Raw genomic sequence first — 27,730 nt, forward strand, 5'->3', positions numbered from 1 at the left:
TTAACTTCAATCTGAGCAACATGAGGCATGTATTGCATTGTGTAGATGCTGACTGATTTCATGTTTTCTGTGCTGCCCTCCTGTCATACCTGCCATAAATGCCAGGGGTTAGTCTTCCTGGAATGTCCTTGCTACATTACATGAACTTGCTGCCCCACTGCCTCTCACAATTTATAAATTACAGTGGAGAAAATGGTGCTGACCCACACTCAGCCCAAGGTCAAGCCAGTAGCTCTGCTCAAGGGTTTATAAATGCGTTCTGACACACAGCATCTCTCACCCTCACTGCAGGGTCAGTGTAGAGAGAGAGAGGGCTCCACCTCATCTGGGCACAGTGGGGAGAGTGGGGCCTCCATGGGTGCTCTGGATAGGGAAGCAGAGTTCTGGATGAGGATGCGCCATCAGTGACAGCTTTGCAACTGCAGACACCAAGGCAGAGGCTGCCCCTGGCATGCATGGAGGAGTGGTCTGTGACGCAGCCCAAGAATGAATCTAGGCAGAGGGTATCTGACACGAGGGCTGAGGTGGCGGGTGCAGCTGAAAGCAGCTCGGCCCAGCAAACACCTTCTGGAAAGTGTCCTTGGACCTTAAAAAAAACTGCTCTGCTCTCCTTACCCCCACATGTTCCTTTCATCATGGCTAAATCAAGGTGCCTGGTGTGTGATTCAAATGCTCTCCAAGGCCACTCGAGACCTCTGCCCCTTGGGGTTGCAGCCTGTGTTCCTGTCCTGAAGCCCTGCAGGACACCGGCCCCCTTTTTGATTCTTGGCTCTCTTGATCATCTGTAATCGGCTGAGCACTTTGAAGCCTTCTCCACTGATACGGGAAGCCCTGGAGTGCAGGGCAGCAGATATAGGGAGTCCTGGGGTTATAGCATGCACATCCCCAAAGGTGTCACCCAGCTGGATGTGATTACAGCTCCGGGACTGCCTAAGCATGCGTCCACTGGTGCTGCATGTGGTCCCTGGAGTACAGGAGAAAAAAAGATGCCTGGGGAGATGGACTGGGCCTCCCTCAAGACGGCCCGGTGCACTGGTGGCTGAATCACCCAGAGTCCCTCCCTGTGTGCCCGTCCTTCCCTCTGCTGAATCTGTGAACAACCCGGGGGCAGAGCCTGCCACTTTCCTTCCCAATGACAAACTTGGAGCTGGGGACATGTCAGGTCCTCAAGGAATAAATACTTCCTGAATGTCTGAATTGAGTCTGATGGAGGAGTCCTCAATGACTAGAAGATGAGGCTAAGAACCTAAAAGGGACTGGGGAGAATGGACTGCAGGCAGCAGGAAAGACAGGAGGCCTCCCTTCACCGAGAAGAAACCGAGACACACAGAGGTGAGGAGGCTGTTAGGGCCATGTGGCGGGTGGGCGCCCTGCAGCCCTGCGTGCTAACCTGCTGGCGACGTCCTCTTCGGCACCCGTGTCCAGCACGCTGCTCAGGTTGTGCTCGGCCTGAGTCTCCTCGGGTACCTCTTGCAGCGCCTCAGCCTGCCTCAGGGACAGGCGGTAGTTCTCCAGCTCGATCCGCTCTGGGGTGCCCCTCAGCCGCTTGGCGATGCTGGGGTCCTCCAGGCCGTTCACGCCTGAACCTGCAGGACAAGCACACAAGCACCGCACTGAGGTCCAACCACAGATGGGGCGTGGGGGTGGGGGCTGACACCCAGGCTGCAGGCCCTCCTGCCAGGACTTGGGGCAGGACAAAGGTCAGAGCATTCGCAGAGTTGCCAGAGGCCAGAAAAAGACCCTGGCATGAGAGTGGGAATTTCACTATGCAGGAGAAAGGAAGGTGGCCCTGTCTGCCCTCCAGGTCAGGGCGTTCTCTCTCCTTCATCACCCTGAACCCGGCCCCCAGAGGGGAGACACAGTCTCCCCGCAAGAGTGACTGATGGTGAGGGGTGCGGGCCAGACCGCAGGCAGCCAGGAGCCAGGTGCCCCTGAAGCAGCCTTGCCTAAGAAGGGCATCCCCGGTGCAGTCTGCTGCAGGGATCCAGGCCCCCACCAGGTGCATCCCCCACTGCCTGCCCTGGGAGCCAAGTCCCCAACAGGCACGTGCCACACCAGTGGGGGGGCCTGGCTAGCTGCCTAAAGAATGTCTCATGCTGCAGATCTGTCTCCTCACAGTTAGATAAGGCATTTTCGGTTTCATAAGGCCATGTGGGTGATGCTGCCCCTACCGCAGCACCGCTGCTCAGAGGAAGGACACCAGGCCCGACCGCTCACAGAGGTGGCGCCCAGGCCTCTCTGCAATGCACAGGCACACTTCCCCATCAGTCAGGCCTCTCTGCAATGCACAGGCACACTTCTTCCCCATCAGTCAGGCCTCTCTGCAATGCACAGGCACACTTCCCCATCAGTCAGGCCTCTCTGCAATGCACAGGCACACGCACACCAAGTGATTTTAAAATCCCATCACTCCGGCTGGGTGCGGTGGCTCACGCCTGTAATCCCAGCACTTTGGGAGGCTGAGGCAGGCAGATCACAAGGTCAGCAGATCAAGACCATCCTGGCTAACACAGTGAGACCCCGTCTCTACTAAAAATACAAAAAATTAACCGAGCGTGGTGGCGGGCGCCTGTAGTCCCAGCTACTTGGGAGGCTGAATCAGGAGAATGGCGTGAACCCGGGAGGCAGAGCTTGCAGTGAGCCGAGATCACGCCACTGCACTCCAGCCTGGGCGACAGAGCGAGACTCCGTCTCAAAGAAAAAAAAAAAAAATCCCATCACTCCTCCTCCACTACCATTCTTTGGTATTGAAGCACTTTTCCCATTTTTAACTTTATACTTTCAAGTACTGCTATGGACTCGGATTTTTGAAAATATGTTTTACAACTGTGCTTTGTCTCCTTTAATGTGGAACAGTTCCGCTGCCTCCCTTATCACCACCACTATTCTCTGTTGACGTCCCTTGTCCTCCTGATCCTGGTCAGAGGAGGCCGTCATGAGTCCTCTGGTGTGTCCCCTGTAATATGAGTAGCACCAGGTCGAGGTGGAGGCAGGCAACCCCAGGTCGGATTTCCTCATCTTACAGATGCCTGGCTCCACCAGTAGTTGGCTGAAGGGTCTTAGAAAATTTACAGAACTCCTCAGAGCTCGTTTCCTGATAGATAAATGATGGCAACACCCACCTCCCAGAGCCATCATGGACACCGAGTGACACGACCCACACATACACATGTGGGGGTGCGTGTTGACCCTGCACCCCACACACACGGTCACCTTCCTCTTCCACTTAACGCCTGCCACCTGGGGAGTGCCCAGGAAACATGAGTGAAGCAGCATGTCTGGTGTCCAGTAACATTTCTCCACCACTGTGTGCATACTCCTGGAAAGCTGCATCCACAGGCTCTGGAGAGTGAACAGTCGTTACTGAGAAACAGGGCTGAGGCACAGTGCCATGTGGTAGCAGCCTGGTGTTACCAGATTTTTTTTTTTTTTTTGAGACAGAGTCTCGCTCTGTCGCCCAGGCTGGAGTGTTGTGGCACGATCTCGGCTCACTGCAAGCTCCGCCTCCCGGGTTCACGCCATTCTCCTGCCTCAGCCTCCCGAGTAGCTGGGACTACAGGCGCCCGCCACCACGCCCGGCTAGTTTTTTATATTTTTAGTAGAGACGGGGTTTCACCGTGTTAGCCAGGATGGTCTCGATCTCCTGACCTTGTGATCCGCCCGCCTCGGCCTCCCAAAGTGCTGGGATTACAGGCTGGAGCCACCATGCCCAGCCGTGTTACCAGACCTTTAAGGAGGCAGAGAAGGGGCAGAGGTGCTGGAGGGAGCAGGCCATGACTGGGCTGCCATCCTGGCTGGGCAGGTCACCAATTCCTGCAACATTCTAAGCTCTAGGAGACAACGCTGGGTTTTGGCATGCCACATGATACAAGCCAGTGTTAAGAGACAGGTGGTCCATCAGGCAAAACCTGGCTAAAGGAAAGTGGCGGGTGATTTAGCAATTTTTGTGGCATGACAGGTTGTGCACAAAGTGTTTTCTGAAAGCCTGCACTTCCATTGTGTGCAGTATTTGAACGTCTTTGTGGCGGCCTCAGAAAGAGCTTTTAACGAACCCTGGTAGTCACAGGATAAGGTCTTGGCACATCTGTTGGAATTACTGGCATCCTCCACCAAATAGCATCTTCCAAATTTACTAGAGAATCTTTACTAAAAAAGCAAGATCCAGTGGTGTATTCATATACAAATTCAGGTAATGGTGTGATGAAGGGGCAAAACGCGAATACTTAGGTTCACTTGTGCCCTGTACACGTGCCCACCTGTTTTAGCCTTTGCATCCTTGGTGGGGGACCTTTTTAAACATCACTGCTCCATTCTTCAACACCGAGCTCAGGGCACAGAAAGAATATGCGATGATGCTGGGCTAGGGCATCTGGAAGATGAGGAAATGTGGACTACGGGTAATGGCAGAAAAGAGGCAGAGAGCAATCCTGATAGATTCGACCTCAAGTTTCTCCAGACCTGCCCACCCAAGCCTGGGACAGCAAAGGCCCTAACTGCACTAGCTCATCATTCCCAAATACCAGTCTTCCCACCCCTTCCTTCTCCTCATCAAAATCCACGGCGGCCACCCCATAATGAACAGGGGAGGGCTGAGGATACCCTGTCTGCGGCACCATTTGATTCTTTCCATCATTTATTTTTGACAACTGCCATTCAATGGAAAGCAAATGAGGAAGGAAGATAAAGTCAGGCAACTACCCAAGAATCAGCTTTCTGAGAATTCCATAAATACGGAACAAAAAGGGGTATTTCTTTTAGATGGGAGAAGAAAAACAGGATAAGAACTATCACTTCACGGAAACAAACAACTAACAGCCATCAATTTAGATGGAAGCGATTTTACAGTAGAGCGAACAAACACTCGGGAAGGAAAACATTCAAGAGGTGTCTGTTTGACGTGGGTAACGTGGGGAACACATACTGTCTGGCAAGAATTCTACTAGGACCATGGGCAACAAAGCAGATTACAACACTCTCTACTCTAAAAGAGCTTCAGTAGCACCTGGGAGAGGGCCCTGCAGGAATCCTTTCAATACGACGTGTCAAGTACCATGAGCCACGTATGCACTCATGGGAGAACACAGAGTGAGTCAGCACACCCGGCGGAGTCAAGAAAGGTGTTCTGGAGGCATATGGAGTTAGCCGGCTGCAAAAAAAATACATTCTGTGAGGTAGGAACTATCATTTGCAAATGAAGTAACTGAAGTTTAGGTAACACAGCTAGTGAGCCCTGGGGCCAAGATCTGAACATGAGGAGGAAAGGCATCACTCAGGATATCACCACGCTGTCCCTAGACTTACAACGAGAAGAAAAACCAGGCACATGTTCACAACAGCCCTATCTGCCTTCCCCTTTGGGTATCTTCACCATTCTCTCCTCCCCACTGTATTTTCTAGGTGAGGGACACAGCACTTCACGAAAGCTTCTTGGGAGCAGAGAATCTGGCATCTAGAACGACAGACACTCAGTCTTCCCACTGTTATTGCCCTGGAGATTCTGCAAATCCCGCAGACTAATGGGTTGTCAGGCAACAGAACTTGGCAGTCCAAGCCCAGGGCCAGAGATCTGGAAGAGAAAATGCTGATTTAATTTTGGGCTTGGCTACAACCAACAAAAAAGAAACCAGAAGCACTGGGAACTGTTCAGATCCTTCACACGCCAGTCCCCGGAGAAAGCCGGCAGAAATGCTGCGCTGGGGACGGTGGAAAAGGGGAGCTGGGAGGCAGCAGTTGCCTCTCCTGTGTCAGACCCACCAGTCCATCGAGCCAGGTCCACACAGAGCTCCAGCTCACCCTGTGGCGAGACAAGGACACAGAGGCACACTGGCAGGCCATGCCCGGGGGTTCAGTGTTTCTAAAGGGAAGGTGGCACTCAGAGGACACTGGGCAAGGACCCCAAACTCACCAACTGCCAAAATATGCTCCACATTCCCAGCCCTTCACCTCAAAGCGCCATGGGAAATTAAAAAAAAAAAAAAACACGCACGTACAAACAAATCAAAACAAAACAATCAGCATCCTTGATTCTCTGTCCTGAGCAAGGGGCTTTCTGTCAGATGAATCAGACGGTGATGAGAAACCAAGATAGTGAGGGCGGTAACAGTGGGGGCCTGGGCAGCGAAGACAGCCCTGTGACCTCCTCCCTCATCAACTAATGGCAGAACCCAGGAGGAGAGAGCAGGAGTGCAGATGTAAACAAGTGCTTTGCAAGGTGCTGGATTGCAAAGCCGAAGTGCACCCCGCCTGTCAGGCTAGCTGGCCCTACCCCCCTTCCCTCTACTTCACATGCCTTAGTGCAACAACAACCCAACAGGGACTTTCCAGCTCAAAGTTGGATCAAAGATGTGCAATAATTTCCAAGGCCAAGTCTTCACTAAGTCAGGGCAGACAGCTCTCAGGTCACTGGGAGGCCAATTACAGCCCCACACATACCACAACGAAACAGCTCCCAGGATCTGGGCCACATCCTAAATAGGAAAAAGGCTCTGGGCCTCACCTCAGGTTCTGTTTTGGAATAGTCACTGCCTGCATGAGCTCCATACATCATTCTGGAAGAAACGTTTCTCCTAACAGGACAACCTGCTCTCCGCTGATGGGCAAGAGCTGGCAGGGGGCTTTATTTGCTTCCACCTGACTCCTGGAGAGGCATCGGCGGGTGCAGAGGATACTAAGAGGCGGGGTCTTCCCAGGGCCTCAGCAGGCAGCTCCTCTTCCTCCTCCCTGCAGTGGTGGCAAAGGCCCCTGTACTCGGCACAGCAGCTGCTGAGGACACTTCAGGGCTCTGGGCCACTGAGAAGGGTGTCGCATAGGAAATCAGGATGTCCAGGGCCTCTTCTGCCTCTTTCTGGCCTGTTCTCTCACTCCTTTTTCCTTTCCTTCTTTATGAGCTTGGGAAAGTTTGAATGGAATCCGAGTCTGACAAGGACTGAAGGGAAGGACAGGTGCTGTGTACACAGACTGATTCCCATCCTGTTTCCCATGTCTGTTAAGTAGGACGGCTGCAGGGGTTCATTCATCCAATCACTGATTCAACAAATGTTTCTTCACCACCTGCTTCCAACCAGACACCCTGCAGATGCTCAGGCACACCAGTGACACAGCAGACAAGATCTGTGCCCTGGGGCAGCCCACATTCTGATAGCTTATGGGTGTCACCCATCTGCTAAGAGAGGCTGATGACCTCAGGGAGATAAAAGAGGCCGACTGTGGCCACCTTCCGGCATCACCTTCCGGCAAGAATGGCGGATTCTGTGATTGAAATGACTCGTCCATTTGAGAAGTGTGCTCCTGCCATTTTGGAATTCAGAGATTCTCCTTAAGCTAGTCCCTCTCATTCCTGCTGCTTTTACCAGGCAGTACTGGATATTTTCGCTGTGACTCTGAAGAAAGATCAACTAACATCATTTCAGCTTGGTTATTTCTCTTATGTTTTTGTAGGAACAGGGTCTCACTATGTTGCCCAGGCTGGTCTTGAACTCCTGGGCTCAAACGATCCTCCCAGCTCAGCCTCCTCCCAAGTAGCTGAGATGATAGGCGTGAGCCACCACACCCAGCCCAGCTAACGTCATTTCAGCTGCCTTCCCCACGTGTCCACCCAAAGCCTTCCCCGTCCCGATCTTCTTGAACTGAAGGAAGCACCAAGCCATGAACCCATTCTGAACCGCAGCATCTCGGGGAGATGTAAGGAAGAGAAACTTGAAGAAATGGCCAGGTTGGCAGCATGAACCTAAGTTTCCAGATCCGCAGCGAAATCGGTCACAGTGACGTTCATGCTGTCTGATCCACCGCTCTCAGAAACTCACAAAATCACCCTGGGAAACTGGGGTGCCCTCTTTGCACAGAGCCCAGATCATGGACAGGGTGTAAGGGGGATCCATGCCTCCATCTGTTTGATCCCGTTCAAGTTGGAAGCAGCACAGTCCCTACATTCTCCCACACATCCTCATATACTGGGAAATGGGGATGAAACCACGTGAAGTGTGGCTGTTCTGAAACATCCGGAACCATGTCTGGCACAGACATTTTCCTGTTTAGGGCCAGGCCTATGGAATGTATGTAGCTGCAGAGGGACCCCACTGCCTGATCTGGGCTGGTCAAAATACAGTGAAGAATCAGCTTGGATACTGGTTCACTCCTATCTCGCTTTGAGCTAAAGTTCCCACAGGAGATCCCACTGGCAACATGGCTGCCATCCTGACTTAGAAACCTGAAGTAGTGGGATGGGTCACTACCTGCCTCGGGGACTTCACCACTCCCTGGTCAAGCTGCCCATCATCTGGTATCTGCGGGAGAAGGGCTCTAGCCTATTTTTAGGAGAAGTCACCCCTGGGGAGGAAAGATTCAGAGGGCTTGTTAAAGGGCCCTGCAGTGTACAAAAGGTCTTCCTGCACTTATTCTCAGGCACCTGGTGCCACCAACTTGGGCTTTTCTCCTCTGCTGCCCCATTCACTTGCCTTAGCAGTTTGCTTGATGGGGCTCACCTTTTTATACCGTTGACAGCTATGTTCTCATTCCAGGAGGGCAAGCCCCAGAGCTGTGTGTGGAAACGAAGTTTCTAAGCCACTGCTATGGCAGGCAGGGTGGTTTCTATCCCCACACGCTGCCCTCCAACAAACTTCTTCTGTGGCTTCCTACTGGCAGGGAGCTGTGTTCACAAGTTTTTTCCAAGATCACATGATATGAGGTGTTTCTTGCTAGTGAAGCGGGCGATGAGGGATAAGCAGCAGCGTTTGTTGATCGACTACCTGTGCCGGGCACTACGACAGGCAGGCTCCACACACGGCCTTAAACATCACAAATCCCACAAGTCCCTGTGATTACATTGAGGGCTCTGGGTCAGTGGTGTTGAATAACATGTCCAAAGACTCACATGAGCCAGCGCCAAGGCTAACCCTAGTCTCTAAGAGTCCTTCCAAACATCATGCAGGAAAGCATTTGTTTGTTTTTGACACAGGGTCTCACTCTATTGTCCCAGCTAGAGTGCACCGGTGCAATCGTGGCTCATTGCAGCCTCAAAATCTTGGGCTCAAGTGGTCCTCCCGTCTTAGCCTCCTGAGTAACTGAGACTACAGGTGTGTGCCATCACACCTGGCTAATTTTTGAATTTTTTTTAGAAACAGCGTCTTGCTATGTTGCCCAGGCTGGTCTTAAACTCCTGGCTTCAAGTGATCCTCCTGCCCTGGCTTCCCAAAGTATTGGGATTACAGGCATCAGCCACTGTGCCTGGCCCAGAATGGAATATGTGTATATGTATATATGTGGGTGTGTGTGTGTGTGTGTGTGTGTGTGTGTGTATATATATATATATATATATGTATTTTTTTTTTTTTTTTTTTTTTTTTTGAGATGGAGTCTCACCCTGTCACCCAGGCTGGAGTGCAGTGGTGCAATCTCGGCTCACTGCAACCTCCATCTATCAGGTACAAGCAATTCTTCTTTCTCAGACACCCGAGTAGCTGGGATTACAGGCGTGCACCATCAGGCTGGATAATTTTTGTATTTTTAGTAGACACGGGTTTCACCATGTTGGCCAGGCTGGTCTCGAACTCCTGACCTCGTGATCCGCCCGCCTTAGCCTCCCAAAGTGCTGGGATTACAGGTGTGAGCCACCGTGCCCGGCCCCAGGATGGAATTTTTAACTGCCTGCTACACATGAACTATTCTTCATTTGGGGTAACTTTATTTGTATGTGGGGGCACTGAGAATAGTGGGAAAGCAGGTGACATGGGCTCATTGGGAAATTCAGTTGCTTTGGAGATACTTAATTATCAGAAGAGTTGGGAAATTCTGAGTTAAATACAATATGCTAGAGAGGCCAAAGAGGAAAAAACCCAATAGGGAACAAACCAGTTCTGTACCAGGGAAAACCACCCAAATGGGAGGGGGGCCACCCCTCAGACCCAAATGCTGTTTCCCAAGCATGCTGAGGACACCACTAGGGGGGACAAGAGCTCCTCATCACCGCAGTCCTTTGCTCTCACTCTGCATGACCCTGTGGAACTTTTGCTTTTGAATTAGTTTTTTTTTTTTTTTTTTTGAGATGGAGTCTCACTCTGTTACCCAAGCTGGAGTGCAGTGGTGCGATCTTGGCTCACTGCAAACCTCTGCCTCCCAGGTTCAAGTGATTCTCCTGCCTCAGCCTCCCGAGTAGCTGGGATTACAGGCGCCTGCCATCATGCCTGGCTAATTTTTGTATTTTTAGTAGAGATGAGGTTTTACCATGTTGGTCAGGATGGTCTCGATCTCCTGGCCTCAGGTGATCTGTCCGCCTCGGCCTCTCAAAGTGCAGGGATTACAGGTATGAGCCACCGAGCCTGGCCGAGTTAGTTTTTTACTGTCAGGTTATTTTTACTGTTATGATTACATCATCTCCCAAAGTGCCTTTCTGGCGATGGAAATCCTGGTACACATCAGTGTATCTGGTCAAGGCAAAGAGGTTTCTTTTAAGCTATACACCCGACTCTCCAGTAACATACAACTCACCAGTGTGTCATGCAGTTCTCCTGAAAATGTATTTTTCACGTGTTATACTATCTCACAGGGAAACCTTGACTTGATTCGTATCAACTGGCCAGGCCATCCTTCCTGATGGCTGCTTCTTGGCGTTGGGAGGCTGTGGACATGTCTAAAGCACTGGAATTCAGCTGGGTCTCCTCTTAAATTGCACGAGTGCTGCACTCTAGCTGTCTACCTTCATTACCTGCCCACCTGGATGTAGCTGGGTAAGATCTCAGAAAGGGTAGTGGTTATGCGCTGGGGTTTGAAATATTTTAACTCTTTGGTTCAAATACGTGGCTCATGAACCGGGAGGTTCCATACAGTTACATAACAAGTAATCTGTCAAGTCAATAGTTGCAGGGCTGATCTCTCAAATCCTAAGGGGCAGGTGAAGACAGGAAGGATGGCTTCCCCCCTACTTCTGCCGTCGTTACCCGATCCTGCTTCTGGCTTCACTTCACACCCTCGAAGGGCTTTTATACACATCTTTATTAGGGCATCTCTCCCCTTCTGTTCAGGTCTGAATGGACTCTAAAACCAGAGGCTCTGCTGGGGAGAGGGATTATTCTCATCATCTTTGTGTTCCTGAAGCCATCAGTGCATCAGGGTAGACAGTCAATCAAGTGTTTTGAATAAATGATCAGGATAAAGGATTCTAATCGTATGTCTGAGCTTCGCTCCACTATAATGTTGAGCATATTCTGGCCTTGGTTTCCGCATCTTAACACAGAGACTTTGTGACCACCACGCCTGTCAGGTAGGCTGGTGCCACGCAGGGCCCCAAGAACAAATGGGAATAGCCGCCTCATGAAAAGGGCAAGGCTACCAAGACAGCAACAGTTCTCATAGCATTCAGGAGAGATTCTGATGAAGACGCCAATGGCACAGAGGACATCAAAGTTCTGAAAAGAGACTACCTCGAATGGCTTGATGTCCTGACACAAGCACTTCACTTCATGGTAGAGAGGAGTTTGGTTCTGGGAAGCAGCTTGCTCACCAGAAAGGGGCCCAGTGTTGACACATGGTGGGGGAAGGGCAGAGGAGGACATGGATCAGCACCAGCACGTCCAGGCTGATGTGCTTTCCCCAAGACTCCAGGCTCTATTCCGACCCTCCTGTCCTCCAGAGCAGAATGCCCTGGCACTCCCAGTCCAGAATGCATCCAAAGCCAGCTCTGATGTGACCCTCCTGTGAGCAGCCACACAGCCTCAGCCAGGCTCGGTCTACATCGCAGGATCCACAGAGACAAACCCACGTTCCAACAAAAGGCTTCTCTTAAATAGGTTCAGATGCCTTTCTTTTAAAGACACAAAATCACATATACATACTCCCTTGGCTAGCTGCAGATGTGTTTTTGGAAAGAAACTAAAGTTGCCTGCCGCGGTGCCCATGACTACCCTGTAAAACGTCAATCACAGTCACACTCCTGTTTTCACCTGTCAGAAGGCCACTGAGGCTGGCCTGGAAGAGAATCATTAGTGTCTAGGGATGGAGAGGCTCTAAACGAGCAGGCAGACACTAAGAACAAAGGCAGATGGTGCAGGAGCGCCACAGCCCAGGCTCAGGACACCCTTTCTGCAGCATTAGCAGCAGCTGAGCAGCTGCTGGTCTATCGTCACCCATAAAACACCCATTCGTGCACTGATTCCAAGAGGAAATCAGGTACCCTCCTCTCCTCCAAAGGGGCCACAGGGTAACACCAAGGCTCCTGGGTCTAACCAGCAACCCCAGACAGGCCCTGGGGCCACGCATAAAGCCTTGCTCTGCCTAAAAGAAAGCTACCTGGCTCCTACTCACCCTTCCGACTTTCAGGTTAGGAGTTGAAAATTTAGCTTAATGAAGGCCGGGCCTGGTGGCTCATGCCTGTAATCCCAGCACTTTGGGAGGCTGAGGCGGGAGGATCACCTGAGGTCAGGAGTTCGAGACCAGCCTAGCCGACATGGTGAAACCCAGTTTCTACTAAAAATACAAAAATTAGCCAGGCGTGGTGGTATGTGACTGTAACCCCAGCTACTCAGGGGACAGGGGCAGGAGAATCGCTTGAACCTGGGAGATGGAGGCTGCAGTGAGCCAAGATCGTACCACTGCACTCTAGCCTAGGTGACAGAGCGAGACTTCATCTCAAAAAAAAAAAAAAAAGGAATATTTAGCTTAATGTAAATCCTGTGTAGGACTGTTTGTGCTTTTGTTACTATAGTGAAGAGCCCTTAGGGTGTCATGGAATCAGTAGGTGATTTCACATCCCATTCACGCAGGCTGAGGGAAAAAGCAATGCCGAATTTACCCAAGCAGCCACGGAGATTTAACGGTGCTTCAAAACAGCTGGCCCGCAATGCAGGTCAACTCCCCCAGCCCACTCTGCTGTAGCCTGGAGACAGCCAAGCTCTCACCTCTTCTGCTTCCCCCAATTTCTGTTGGCTGAAGATACATCTCAATGGGCCACCTTGTCCTAACCCCACAGGAGGCACAGGCCAGAGAGCGAGGCCCGTATACAGCCAGTAGAAACGATTCTAATTCACCCTCACTCTAATTCTTCCGGAATTTCCTGGAATCCCTGCCAATGACAATCACATTTGATATTCTTGTAATGCTTTTAAATAAACAAGTTTCATACATCTTATACGCTCTTCACAACAACTTTAGCAGACAGAGGAGTAGGTAGCATTTTTCTTCATTTAAAAATTTTATACATGGTGAAACTGAGGCTCACAGAGGTTATGACGGCAAGCATGACAGGTGGCAGAACTGAAACTCAAATTAACGTCTTCTGTTTCAAGATCTGTGCTGGTTCCATTAAGACCCAGCTCCACTCTCTGAGGCTGTGGCCACCACCAAAGGGTGTGCACATCCACTGGGGTACAGAAACAACACAGGATCTCTGCTTTTATTTTGCAGGTCTGCCTTCTAAAATGATCTGCACTCGTCTGTCCTACAGCATGCAGTCTTCGTACGGGGTCCCGATGTGTGAGGAAGCACAGCCACCAGGAAGTGTGTTCACGGTTTTGTGGGGGCTGACAGGTCTGGAGGCGTGGGCTGGGAGCTGGCAACACTGTTCAGGATCACTTTTCTGATTCTCACTGTCCTTTATCCTGATGGCCTCCTCTACCCCACCCCCACTCCTCCCACAATGTAACTGAGGCTGACAGCATGTCAATGTCATGTCCTTTCGTCTAACTTTAGTCTAGATCTGTGGTTCTCAACTGGGGTGATTTTTCCCCTGGGTCACTTGGCAATGTCTGCGGACATTTTCTGTTGACACAGCTTGGGGAGGGGGTGCTACTGATGTCTGATGGGGAGAGGCCAGGGACACACCCGACACACCACAAGGCACAGGACAGCCCTCACAGCAAAGCAGGATCCAGCCCAAAATGTCCACAGTGCTGGGTAGAAGTTATATCAAGTTATTTCTAATCTCTTACCAAACAGGCTGACCAACCAATTCTCCACATGCTCTGACGTGGTGAGCTCACGACCCTTCACGGTGGCTGCCAAGGTGCAATGCCTGACCAGCAGGAGTGCAGTACATGCAGGACCAACCGAGGACTGCCTGGTGAACAGGTAGCTCTGGGCTTGCCATCCACAGACAGGAATCCGTGAGAGAGGTGCATGCTGTGACCAACTTGGTCACTGCCACTCGCTGAGCACCTGCACCTCAAGCAGCTGCATGAGCCGCCTGAACTTTCCCTTGTCTCATGACACGACTCTACTGATAGAAGGTGACTCTGCTCCTCCTGGCAATGCCCCTGGAGGGCACCTGCACATCCCCTACCCCTCCGTCCATGTTCGTCATGTGCGTGAGGCCGCAGGAATTAAAGGAGACCACCAGAGATGAATCTGACGGGCTTCTCGCCTTTCACTCACTTTCTCCTGGCTGGATGCTAGAAGCCTCTGACAGACAGAACGTTCCACTTGGACATTACAGCAGGATGTCTCACTAAACCCAGGAAGAAAACTGACGGGAGAACGTGGCATGGAAAAACACACCTACCTTTGTGCTGTGTTCTCAACTCTTCTTTTTCCCCATTTTCCAGAAACCTCCAACCTGAGAGCTCTGAGGGCCCCTGCCACAGCGTGCCTTGCCAAGGTCAGGCCAGGCCGCGCCGCGCGTGCCCAGGAGGCTTCCTGAAAACCTCTCTGTGCTGAACCATGTTGCAGTTGGCAGGCACAACCAGGGCTTCCCATGCACACTTAGCCCAAAGACTTACGAGTCAGTCACTTTACGTGTGAGTTCAGTACAGAGTGGCCCAAGCCTGAGTAGATCAGAATGTCCATATTCAGCATGAAAAGAGGTACAAAATCATCCCTTCCTTCCCCTATCCCAAACCCCACACAGGCCCAGGGCAGGCAATGTCTTAAGAGGACTGTGAATGGCAGCTGTGAAGCTGTAACACAATGGAAGTGTCAGCTCCACCTTCACTCAGGCCTTTGAAACATATCAGAAAATGAGGTGGTAGAGGAAAAGCCAACAGATTTATAAGCTAGAAGCAGTTACACCAGAACTCGAAGAAAAAACATTCCCCAAGCATGTTCCCCAATCCTCCACATCACTGGCAGGGCGGACGGATGGAGGAAGGGCTTACTCTTCATAACAAAACCTCAGGCTGGATTTGAGAGGACCAAAACGAAGGATGATATAGAGAAAATGAAGAGAAAGTCCATTTCATATTATTTACAGTCAATTCGGATGGTTGTCATTCTCTTCCTCCGTTTCTTTTATGACCTCCCCCCTTGCACCTCAGTGATGAAATCCTTTGCCTTTATTTAATGTGCTGTCTTTCCAGAGGCACATTCCCAACTCTGGGATGATTGTCAAACTGGGAGACCTGTATTTTCCAGGAATAATGAAATGGAAACCCACTGGCTTCTCCAGGGCATCTACACATAGAGCTCTTGCCTCTCACCCAGGCTGCCGAGCCCAGGCTGCAGAGAATGATGAAAGGCAGCTCCTGTGTCCTCTGCACAGCCTCTGCCCAACTCTGAGTTTATTGGTTACGTGGCCTTGGCCAAGCCTGCCTAACTCCTGTGTGCCTGTTTCCCCATGTGCAACATGGGGCCTGTCTGTCTTATGGCTGCTGTGAGGATCCAAGGTCAGCTACAAAAAGCATCTGCTCAGGGCCTGTGCACAGTGCGTGCTACACATTAGTGACCGCTGCTGCTGCTACTGTGTGTCTCCCAGCTTCCTCTTCTGTAAGTGAGCATGACGAGGGCCCCCAGGGCTAACTGATCAACATCAGTCACACGTGGGGAAAACTGCAGGAGTGACAGCACTGTAAGCTTTACTGTCGATTTTTATTTGGGGAAAGTATTTCAGCAGAGAAGAGGGCTTTCTTGGTTGCAAACACAGACAAGCCCTAAGCACGGTCTTTTCAGCAGGAAGAAGGATGGCTGCTGGCTCTCGGCAACACAGCAAGCCAGTGCGGACTGACTCTTACCTTCCTGGCCCTTCATTCTCCTCACTAAGCACCCAGTGCTTCCTGTTTCTCTGAGATTGCAGAGCCCTCTTCCCTACACCCTCCACCCCAGCGTTCCTGTGCCTCTACCAACGCCAATGCCCCAAGAAGGCTGAACTGGCCAAAAGGAAGGCGGCAGCTGGTTCAGAGTAATTCACGTTAGATGAAACTCTAGAAGAAAATGTTTACTTTTAAAAGAACCTACTGACCTAATCTCTTGGTAGTAAAATGGTGGGAAGGAAATTTTATAGCTGGTCTCACTGTAACCTGGTCTTTTTAGAGTCTTAGTTCTGGGGAACAGGGCAACAATAAATAAATATGCTGCCGTAATCCTGTTAATTGGTACCAGCTCTTCCTTGGTCACCAGGTTGTACTTTGTCCACGAAAACTACTCCAGCAGGAGTCCCCACCCCCTGCGCTGTGGCCCGGGCTGGGTCATAGACCCACCGCCTGTCAGGAACCAGGCCACATAGCAGGAGGTGAGTGGCTGGCTAGTGAGCGTCGCAGCCTGAGCTCCGCCCCCTGTCAGATCAGCGGCCGCATGAGATTCTCCCAGGAGCGGGAACCTATTGTGAAGTGAGCATGTGAGGGACCCACGCCGCATGCTCCTTATGAGAATCCGACTAAGGCCTGATGATCTGAGGTGGAAGAGTTTCATCCCAAAACCATTGCCCTCCCCGGTCTGTGAAAAAACTGTCTTCCACGAAACCAGACCCTGGTGCCAGCAAGGTTGGGGAACACAGCCTGTGGTGTGGCTCTTCTCCCGCAGGTGCAAGGAGAGTTGGCTCCTCATGCTTCTCAGTTTTCAGGTTTGAGCTCTGGGCAGAGACCAAGTGCCCGGGCTACGCCCCTCTCTGGAGCACTCCTACACAGTGCTCCCGGCTTCATTAGCCCAGAAGAACATGAGAACAGCATGAAAACATACCCATTTAGGCCTCTGCCAGGAAAATGGCTCTGGTTTTGCCAGGCTTTTCTTGAGGAAAACCCAGACCCACAAAAGCCCTGAGTTCCGGTGCCCGTGGGACCTTGCCTGGTGTTGGTCTTCAGGAATTAATTCTACCTTAAGGAGCGCCTGTCACCAGAACAACTCAGGGCCCGTGCCTTTCCAGTGGTTCTCCTTTCCTGGGGAATTGGCACTGGCCGAGGCAGGGTAACACTGAGATGCAGGTGCAGGGACAATCCAACCTTGCAGAAGGCTCTGGAATCCCAGCGAGGCAGGAGGCACTGGGCTGAAACGCTTTGGGTTCTTCTGGGAACAGGGACTACTCAGTGTAAAACAATTACTGAAGACCAACAGTTCCAAGCACGGACCTAAAAGAAATCAGGCTGCACTGACTATGAAATAAGAGTGGTCAAATGGCAATAACTCCGATGTTTCACAGAACACAGAATAAGGAAATCAGTCACTTAACAGTCACACCTGGGCAGTCTCATGTGATTAATGTAGAAGCACAAAGAGCTGGGTAAGTACAGAAAGGAAGAGAGATAAAGAAAACACAAGAGGCCAAGAGAAGTTCTGTAAGGATTTTTCTAGTAGCTGTCCCAGCATGGCCCCAAGGGTCTGCAGCAAGGTGGAGCTGGGGCCCTACACTCCCTGTCTGTGGAAGGGTGTTCCAAAACTCCCCTTTCATGCCAACAAGGGCCTTCTGAGGGGCGTGTGCCTTCTTCCCATTTTGGGCACATTCTGCCTGTGCACGGCACACTTCCTATTGCTGGGAGGAAAGGCACATCAGTGACAAGGTTGGGCTTAGCTAGCCTGAGTTAGGGTGAAGATGCTGGCAATGATTCAACCTCTTGCCCACTGTCCTTCTTGGAGACCCATTAAAGTGCCCCCAAAATATTCAGAAAGTGTTCATAAACAGCTTTTGCAAAGCGATGTGGAAGTTGGCCCACAGGAAGTAAAAGGGAGCTGGTGTTCACGTAGCTGGTAGAACCCGGAAGTAATTGATGGAGAGTCCCATCCGCCTGCAGGCCCACGTCCCCTCCCGGGCAAGGAAACGTGTTTCTGCGCACAAGCCTACCACCCCCTCCCGCCAAGGTAAGCGGTGAGGAGACAAGGAGCAATTATAAAGAAAGAGGTATTGGCAGCCAACAGGGTGCTGAGAATTCTGGGCGGTGGTGAGAGGAGCCCACAGTGCCATGACCTGACCTGGGCAGGAGTGCCAATGGGCCTCACCGCCCCTTGTTTCATGATGACTAATCTACTTGCTGGCACTTGTGAGGTGCTTGGCTGGTGAGCTGCAAGGTAAGGGCTGGTTTTTGAGTCTCAAGGAGGTTTCAGGGCTTCGTGAAAGGGGCTGGAATTTGGAGAGACTCCTCCTGAAATCTCCACATGGGTGTTTTTATCTCGGGGGGCACTTGTAGGACCTGGGTCCTATATGGCACCATCCTGCCCTATTTTTTAGCATAAAAATAAGAGTGGCCCATTTTCACAGCCTGCTCTCCTTCCATGTCTGTGCCAAGGCCTCCCTCTTAGGCAGTGTGTTAATTAGGGAAACTGACAGGGAATTTATGAGAAAAAAGAACAGATTTCAAGAAGTTTCAGAAGGAAACTGAGATCCAAAGGGGATTTTCCGGGGTGTTCCCAATGGGCAGCACAGAATCACGTTGGGTGTCCCCACCTTCCTGTGGGAAGCCTCAGGCATCGCTCTGAACAGCAGTGGTCCCCTCCCCTTTATTGCTGGGGGATGGGCAGGCAACAGCAGCCAGGGGCTGAGATTTGAAAATTATGCACATGTATGTATCCATCCGTATTACTGACTCTTAGTTAATTTATTGTCACTTATTGCGCCCCCCACATCCCAATTCCTTCTCTCCCTTCTGCAGGCACCAGGATACTGACTTATTTCAGAGAAAGGGGAGCAAGAGGCTACAGACGTAGGGGGCTGAGGGGAGGAAGGACATGAGCAGGCCAGGAGACACCGCCCAGACTCTCGGAACCATCAAGGCTCTGAGGAAAATGACGGTGTCACAGCAGAGCTGTGAGCTACTGAGGGGTTGAGGCCCTCCCTGACTTGGACTGTGGTTGTCGAGAATGCCAAGCAGACCCCAGGGACCTGCTGCTCTGATCTATGGGGAAGCCAAGACCTCTTCACATTCCATGAGAGCTGCTTCAGGGGGATGGAGGCCAGAGAGGGCTCTTTCATGTGAACACCCAAGTGCCTAGGGCCCGGCAGGTGCAAACTCGGGGCTCAGTGCTTTGCCCACCACAGCACAGTGCCCTCTCTTGGGCCAATTCAGCATGAGGCTAGGCCTGTGCCCACTGCAGTTGGCAAAATGTGGGAACAGTGCCATGGCTGCTAATGCCAGCAGCGGTGTGTGTAAGAAGGAAATAGTCTGTTTTTAACACAGGCTAGTCCCTCCAGGCTGGAGAAGGGCCAGAAAGAATCAGATATCCCAGCTCAGTGTCCAGGTCACACCAAAGACAGCATGAGAGAGAAATCAGCTCAGGAAGAAAGAGCAAGAACTTTCAACCTTACCAGGTGCAAGGCTGCTGTGCCTGCGGGCATGCCTGGCAGAGCCTCCAGGCGGAAGACAGACACGCCCCTGGCCCCAGCTCCCTGCCACAGTTGGAGGCAGGAAGAAGGTGCCTGGCTCTATGTCCCTATGGTTGACCAGGCTCTGTGTGGCGTTTCTACCCCTCCAGCCACTCAGCCTGCGGGCCCTCCTGCTGGTGGACTGCACCTGAGGCCCACGGGCACAGGTGGCATCCTTCTTTTCTCCACTTGCAGCTGCTGCAAAGCAAAACTTTGCACCACTCCAGCCCCTACACAGGAGTCCTCTGTTAACGGGAACCTATGTCAGGTATAAAAACCTATTTCCCCACTTTGCACCTCTGCTGTCTTGCTGACCCCCCGGAGTGGGAGTGCTGAGCCACAGTGGCCTCAAGCTCACTCCCAAGACCTGCCTGAGCTTCCCCCTTTCCCACCCTCTGGTCAAGAGAAAGGGAAGGAAAAGAAAAACTCAGAAACCCAAAGATTGTTTGGAATTTATTCTCTTAAATAAGAATGTAACATTTGTTAAAAAAAAGTTAAAAGCACGACACCTTGGTTTCACAGTAAACGGCAAAAACAATGTTACACAATTAAATAAAAACTCACAAAGAAACACACCAAGAACTCACGAGAACAAAGGTTAAAAACAAGGGCAAAAATAAAAGTTGAGAGAAGGCCGGCAGTAGACAGGCAGCAGCGGCGTGTTCCTTGGCACAGCTAATCCTCTCCTGTTGGGCTCTCGTACCGCCGCCGGGAAGCCGGCTGGCTGTCCGCCCCTCCCGCATGCACCCCAAGCTGAACGGCTCAGGAGAAAAGTGAACCCCTTGGTGCCCTGCTCGGACCTTCAAGGCTATGGTGGAACCCCTTTTGGGACAGCCTAAGAATGTTCCAGTGTCCTGCAGAAAAGAGTTGAAGATGCACTAACCACCAAAAGACAGGAGTGGGCTCAAACAGCTAACTCAGTGGAGCCAGACAGGAGCCACGTGAGGCAGGTGCTCGGCTCTCCATGGTGCCCCGGCAGCAGCAGCCCCCTGCGTTCCTAGTCTGCTCTTGGGGCCCTTTCTTGGGGGTGTGCTGCTCATTTTCTGAGATACCCACCCACTCATCTCCTTACAGGCGTGCTGCTCTTACGCTGCTGTGCACCCTCAAAGCCCTGACCTGGAGTACGGCTCCCCAGTGTGAGGCTCCCGTGGTTCTCAGAACCAGGAACAAGAAGCTTTAGAAACAGCTTCACAAATATTATAATTACTATAATTTAGGGTGCGATATATAAATATCTACCCATATATGTGCAATTAGATCTATATACATACAAACGTGTACCTATATATAAACATTCACACATCACCGTTAGCTATGGCTCATGGGGTAAGGTGGGAGGTAAGCTGGATTGCAGAATTCTCTTGCTCTGCTAAAAGGCTTTCCGTAAATGCCTAGAAGGGAAGGGGATGTGGGAAGCAGTAAGACTTCCTAACTTCCCTCTGTCAGGTGGGAATCCTAGGGTTGAATGATATTCTACTGCCTGGCTACCCTTCTAGCTGGTGTGGGAAAGGCCTGCATTTCCTAATGGCCCATTCAGGACCCGAACTATGGAACCTCATGGTTATCGGGCAAGGAGTGTCTGGGGACAGGGGTCAGGCAACTGGCACTGTGACCTTCATTTTTTAACTTCAGATCATCTTTTCCATAAGATGACAGGAAATTAACGTGCTTCTCCCCGTCCATCTCTGGCTGGCAGTGAACCCAGTGATGAGCACTCGGGGAAAAAGCTCTTCTGTTCCTTTCCGGCTATGCCTTCGGCTTCCCTGCTTCATTTTTGGTCATCGACCATATCAGATAAAAAGAGGACTCCTCTGGACAAAAACGAATTCAAGAAACCTGTAACTAAACTTCTCATGTCCAAGGGGAAAATAATCCCTTTTGGGGATTTCCTTTCTCTGCCTATTGTTGTTCAAGCTTTTTCTAAAGTCATAGTGGACAGTACGAGGCCAGGGTAAGAAAATCTGTGCCAGGACCACTAACACGCAGTAGTAAGTATAAGCTTGGAAACACAGCATTTATAGATTTAAGAACAAAAAAGAGGATTTCTATATTAAAAGCACATTACAAACAGAAATACTGTAAACAGTGCCCCCAAACACTAAATTAGGCAGCAGGTACAGATGTGGTTACCAGAGAAAGACAACACTTTAAAGCCAACCTAGACTGGGTTCTTTGAACTGCGGGTTGTAATTGAATGTGGGTGTTTTTTTTTGTTTTTGTTTCGGCAGCAGCAAGAATTTTGGCATAAAAAGAAAAAGAACATAAAGGAGAAGAGAGAAATGCCACAATATAAAGAGGAGGCACAGAGTAAAAGCACAGCTGGGTCAAACACTGCCCAGTCACAGCTTTACCAGCCCTGCCTCCTGGGGATGTGGGTCTAGGGAGGATGGCTGAGTTACACACAAGAGAATCAAGTGCCGTCATCATCGCCTCTTCTGGTCGAGTGCACAGTGGAGGCGGCTACCATGGGCCTGAGCTAATGACTGTTCTCTACAACATACATTCTGGGACCCTGAAACACCTGAGCTTTCCCTTTTCTTCTTTTTTTTTTTTTTAGATGGAGTCTTGCTCTGTCGTCAGGCTGGAGTGCAGTGATCTCGGCTCACTGCAACCTCCGCCTCCTGGGTTGATGCCACTCTCCTGCCTCAGCCTCCAGAGTGGCTGGGACTACAGGCACCCACCACCATGCCCAGCTACTTTTTTGTATTTTTAGTAGAGATGGGGTTTCACTGTGTTAGCCAGGATGGTCTCGATCTCCTGACCTTGCGATCCGCCCGCCTCGGCCTCCCAAAGTGCTGCGATTACAGGCATGAGCCACCCTGCCTGGCCACACCTGAGCTTTTCTGAAACTTTTTAAAAGGAAGTCTAGTTAAGTCATCAAAGCTTCAGTTTCATATTTAAAGAAGGAAATCTCTATCAAAGGAGAAAAAGGTACCTATTTCATGCCAGCCATAAAATACTGCCCATAATCCTGTTCCTTTTCTACCGAGGCTAGCAGCAGAGTGAGCTCACCGGGAGGCAAGGTGCCCTGGATTCTGAGCTGCCGGACTAAGATGTTCCGGACTTTGAGCTGCTGAAGGGTAAGCCCCTCAGCCCTGAGCTCACTGGCCTTTGCCACCCAAGCTGGGGGACAGTGCCTGTCATTAACTGTAAGGGTCCACACTGTGATTCCTTTGGGACACCACCTTTTGAACTCCCGTGCTATACCAAGTCACCTTCTGGCTCAGAATCAAGAACCACGTGGACAGAGACGTCCTTAGGGCTCTGACTCTTTCTTGGTGGTTTTGTTCTTTAACCATACTGCCAACTCTCATCCTCTCTCCCCACTACGTAGAACATTCTTCCTCTTTTTCTCTATGGAACCCGTAATTCTTTAGAACTCCTAAAAATCTGAAATCCATTATACTTTCAATTAGGTGGCAAGAATGGCAACCTCAACCAGATGGGAAAGTCAGCAAACCTGGCTTCATTCAGGAATAACCTTAACTTCATTGTGTTTAATTCTTTTTAAAAAATGTTCTGTACTCCAAACCCAAATGGAAAGTTTAGTTTCTTTTGAGTTGTTCTACTGAGTAGTCAGGTTCCTCAGAAAATCCATCTCTGCTGAAATAGGGCCCAGACTAATAAGGTGGTGCTCTCTCCAACTGAATGTACATTCTATAGCATAAAGCCAAAGTCTCTGTCTAGACCCCTTTGGTTATTTTTCTCTACCAGTGATTCTGCCCATGCTTTGAGAGTGTCAGCTGCAAAGACCTGTTGGTACTTCACGAGAAAGATGGATTATAAAGATCTTCAAGACTGTAGGTTTAAAAGTCATTAATGGTTGAAACATGGCTATAAAATGTTGGTCCCACCTGCAGGGTACTTAAAAAGCTTGCTCAGATTATAATGCGGGCATGTGCAGCAGCAGCAGCTGAGTTCACCTGGCTCAGCTGGGGTTTGCCGGGTCTCAGCCTCCAGTTCACTGCTCCCAGGGCGCACTGCCTAGCCTCTGGGCACGTTTTCCCTCTCCCAGAATGAGCACCACAAGGCCTACATGAACCAGCTTTTAGGGAAGGGAAAGGATGCAACTCTGGGAACCTCTCATTGAAGGCCAAATGGGTAATTCTCTTGTCCCACCACGGAAATTCTATGACCAACTCCTCCTCCACGGTTCCTGGCACCGGCTGACCATCTTTAGTTTTTATGAGTTTTGTACATAGCTGCTTAAGATACATGTGTTTTGAACAAGAGGAAAGTGTGACACAGAAACACAGCCCTGCTGGCCCCCTCTTGCCACAGTGACCCTGGGCCGTGAACCACCTGGAGCTGCATGTGGGACATTCAGAACACCCGGCAGTTTGTGGAGCTCTGGACGCATCTCACAGGCAAGTTTTACAAGGAGCTGAGAGAGGCCATTTTAAGGAAAAAACCTACATATTTCTTCCCAACAGGCCTGGTACCCACAAACCCTGCAAGTCCTGCCATGCTATGACAAGAATAAATGTGTTTATAGAGGTAGAGATGGTACTGTTCACCTCCCAACACAAGGAAGTGGTCATGAAAGTAGGACAGGTGACGGCTTGGCCCTCATGAGAAGCCCAGTGGCCAAGGGGTCAGGACAGGGCATGTCCCATCACGGTGCAGGGCAGACAGGAGAGCAGCCACAGCTCATCCACACACAGTGACAGGGAACGGACGCAGAATCTTAAGTGAAGGTGAACGCAAAGCCAGACCACGTGGCTTAATCAACACAGCTCCAGGCCGTCAGAGGAGCTTGGAAGCAAACTGCATGAAGGCCGAGTGGCCTTGGCCTCACCAGGGCGGGTGATGGGAGCAGTGTCTGAGCGCCTGCGAGCTCCTATCTACCTACACAGGACCTGGGCCGCCCTCAGGTGTGATGGTGCGGGACGGGGCTGATGGACAGCACTTCACGGCTCTGCCGCCCACCGGACGGCCCCATCACTGGGCCACAGCCTGCCAGTGGAACTCCCCTCTGATTTGCACCAGCACCTCTGACAGGCCATAGAGAAAGGGGACTCCGAACGCAAGCAGTTGGCACATGAAAAAGGAGTCCAGAGGGTTTTGGGCCACTTGATGCCCGAATGAAGAAATGTTGCTTTGGAGGTGCTGGCTCATGCCCTTGGCCTTGTCACAGAGGCCGAGGGAGTGACGCGCCACCCAGCCAAACAAGGAAGTGAGGCTACCTGGGGTTCTCTCAGTTGAGCTGGCCATGGTGTTGGCCCGTCCGTTTGCGTCTGTGCTGGCGCCATCCTGCAGGGGTCCTTTGGCCTCCTAGGAAAGTTCATGAGAAAAAGAAGAGTGACTCTGACTGATGCACTCAAATCCTCAAATCCCTAGAGGCACTGACAATCTGACAGGCTAGTTTTAAATTTTATTTATTTATTTATTTAAGAGACAGGGCCTTGCTGGCGCCCAGGCTGGAGTGCAGTGGCATCATCATAGCTCACTGCAGCCCTGACCTCCTGGGCTCAAGCAATCCTCCCACCTCAGCCTCCTGAGTCACCGGGAGTCAAAGTCTAGATCCATCTAGGTGCACCTCTTCCTGCCAGTCCCTCCGCAGGCAACAGAAGCCCTCAAGGGGGACTGACAGGCAGGCGTGCTGCCAAGGTGGCAGCCATGCTGAAGAGACTGCTGGGTTCACCTCGACAAAGACAGGTGGAGAAGCCACCCTCATTAAAAAGAGGATAAGGAGGGAAAAAGTTTGCAGACAAATAACTCACAGAACCAGTGAAAGGCCCCACAGGCAGGGCGCCCTTTGGGTGTGGGGAGTGAGGGTGGGGCCACGGAGGGATCCTCCCGACAGTCTCCTCTCCCACCCTGCCCTTCTGGAGGAAGCTCTAATCATGTGGAACATGAGGAGGCATCACCCCAGTGGCAGGGTGTCCTCTCAGAAAGATGTGTGTTGACGAAGGCAGGTGTCTATGCAGCTGAGACAGAGAGCTGCATCATCTCCTGGGTCTGACTCAGGCGGCAGGTGGAGCCTTCACCTTAGCGAGGCAACCTCAGATCATCCATGAAAAGATGGTTCCCTCCCCACCCGGGACTGCCACTGCATCTTGGGCCCTCCCCGTTCCCAGGAGAGGCAAGGCCACAGGGGCGTTTGCAGGTTGGCCACCCCTGGCCCATAGCCACACTGATGCAACACCCACTGCTTCTTCCCCACTTACAGGATGGTCACCATTACCTTTCCAGACAGGGGAGCCACCGCTGGTCTCTTCCTTTGTGCGTAGCCAGAGAGTCGATAGCAGTAGTGTGGCTTACAGTAGAATTTACCTGCAGACAGCAAGAGGCAGGGACAGAGGCGATGAGCCAGGCACAGATCCCGAATATGCCTCCCTGGTCTCAGCCACTCCTTCCCATCTCCTCCAGCCTCACAAGGACATCAAGCCACCCAGCCTTCCCTGGGCCCAGCTTTCTTGTCCAGAGAAGCCAGTTCCTCCGGGTAAACTTTGATTCTAGCCCTCCTCTCCCTTGGCCTGAAGGGGGTCTTTTCCTTTGGGAATGTGAAGGCCATTGAGCCATCACCCAATCAGTGACCAGAGCAAAGATGTGAGGCCTGTGTGGCAGGGCCAGCAAACAAAGTGGCAGTGTGTGAGGAACAAAGATGTGGTCACATGAAACGCTGGGAGTAGCATTGCTGGGGAAACCAAGAATGAATACAAGTGCGGGGTGGAGGCGTGGAGGGGTGGAGGCTGCAGGGGTGGGGCATTGCCTGGCATTGGCTCTGACAGGCCCATCTCTGCTGCTCCCCCTCCCGCACCCTATCCCTCACCCCCTCCCAGTCCCCTCAGAGGGTCAGGATCAGCAGGAAAGGACATTAGAAAACAAAAAATACTGCAATGGACTATGAGTAGGATGGAACGGAACAGAACAGAACAGAACAGAATAGAAACCAGAGTGAACTGTGGCATGATGAGAATAAAACGTTATTTCTTGGAACTTGCAGCTGTGTCTGGGTCTCAAGGTAACATGCATCCCCATGGGGGGTGTGGTCAGAAAAATCTGAACACCACTGAACTTGGCTTTTCCCATGACTCTGGTAATGGAATTAACCCACATGGTCATTTTTTTCTGACTCTTTTTTACTCTCACTTAAAGAGCAACCGACGACTTTTGAATCTCAAGTGATAAACCCTACTACAGAAACTGTTGAAACAGAAGTAATCCCATTTCATTTTCCTCATTTGTAGAGAGTGCTTCTTAGACAAATGAGCTTTCCCGATCTCAAAGCTACAATAAGAGGACCTAAAAGTCAAAGAAAATAAAGGTAAGATGGTATTCTTCCCTTTCCCTTTCCCTGATGATCTGATTGTATCTTTCTTCTTTTCCTTCAGAGAAACTGACTTGTTTTACCTGCACTCCCTATCCGATGCTGAATAAATCTATTAGAAAGACACAGATCTTAAGTAATTTTCATAATGCCTAGTATACTTTCTCAGATGGAATGTTTCACTGGCTACTGGCACTTGGCCAAGATGCAGAGACTCTACAGTGGCAACACCTGACAGCCAAAAGCCTGCCAGTCTTACCGCTTGTTTCTCCACCAGGGGAGTGGAGCCACAGGTTGCTGCCTGGAGCTTGGCCACAACTTCCTTTTCCCATCTGAATAAGCCACTCAGCTTTTGTAAATGTTGGCCACCAATAATTAGGATAAGATAAGATGTATGAGTGCTTGGATCATGCACTACTTGTTTTGGTCTGTTTTGTATCTCATTCTTTAAGAAATACCACTCCCTCCTCCATGAGACTCTGACACGGGCTGGCAACCACGTGGCCTGAGCTTCCACCACCAGTAACGCATGACCCAGGCCACTCGGCAACTCACTCCCTCCACCCCACCCAGGACAGGGTGCTCTGGGGACTGGCATGTGGCTAAATGCAGGCTCGCTGGAGACGTTATGGGGATGGTGAGGGAGGTGAGGGAAGGGGCAGCCCTTCCCTGGGGACTGCTATCTGGATGGAAGCTGTAAAGTTAAGGCTTCAACTGTCATCTGCACTGGGTTTCTATTACTTGTAACCAACAGCCTTGCTTATTACAGTATCAGAAAACTAAAATGTTATCATGGCTTTCATTTCTTCCTTCTATTTTTTTCCTACATTAATTTGCTTGTTTTTGCAAAAGTGGAATCCCAGATCTTAAACTATAACTCCATAGAACTCAACTGAATCCTCCTTGAACTCTGCTCTGGTAACCTAAACTAATAAAGAAAAGAGGTTAACATTTCAGAAACAAGTCCTCCAAGC

General features: G+C 50.9%; 1 protein-coding gene across 15 annotated transcripts in view; it reads right to left on the reverse strand.

Moving 5' to 3' along the window:
- MICAL3 (microtubule associated monooxygenase, calponin and LIM domain containing 3) overlaps positions 1-27,730 on the reverse strand; it is a 237,686-nt gene that overhangs the window by 52,910 nt on the left and 157,046 nt on the right. For all 15 annotated transcript variants that reach the window (XM_055253677.2, XM_055253686.2, XM_055253676.2 and 12 more), the window contains 3 exons: positions 25,671-25,759; positions 24,670-24,757; positions 1,391-1,586 (listed from right to left, as the gene is read on the reverse strand). In XM_055253677.2, the coding sequence (XP_055109652.1) occupies positions 1,391-1,586; positions 24,670-24,757; positions 25,671-25,759 (373 nt within the window). The remainder of the gene's footprint in view (positions 1-1,390; positions 1,587-24,669; positions 24,758-25,670; positions 25,760-27,730) is intronic.

The sequence above is a fragment of the Symphalangus syndactylus genome, chromosome 18 (genome assembly GCF_028878055.3).
Source record: "Symphalangus syndactylus isolate Jambi chromosome 18, NHGRI_mSymSyn1-v2.1_pri, whole genome shotgun sequence".
NCBI lineage: Eukaryota > Metazoa > Chordata > Mammalia > Primates > Hylobatidae > Symphalangus > Symphalangus syndactylus.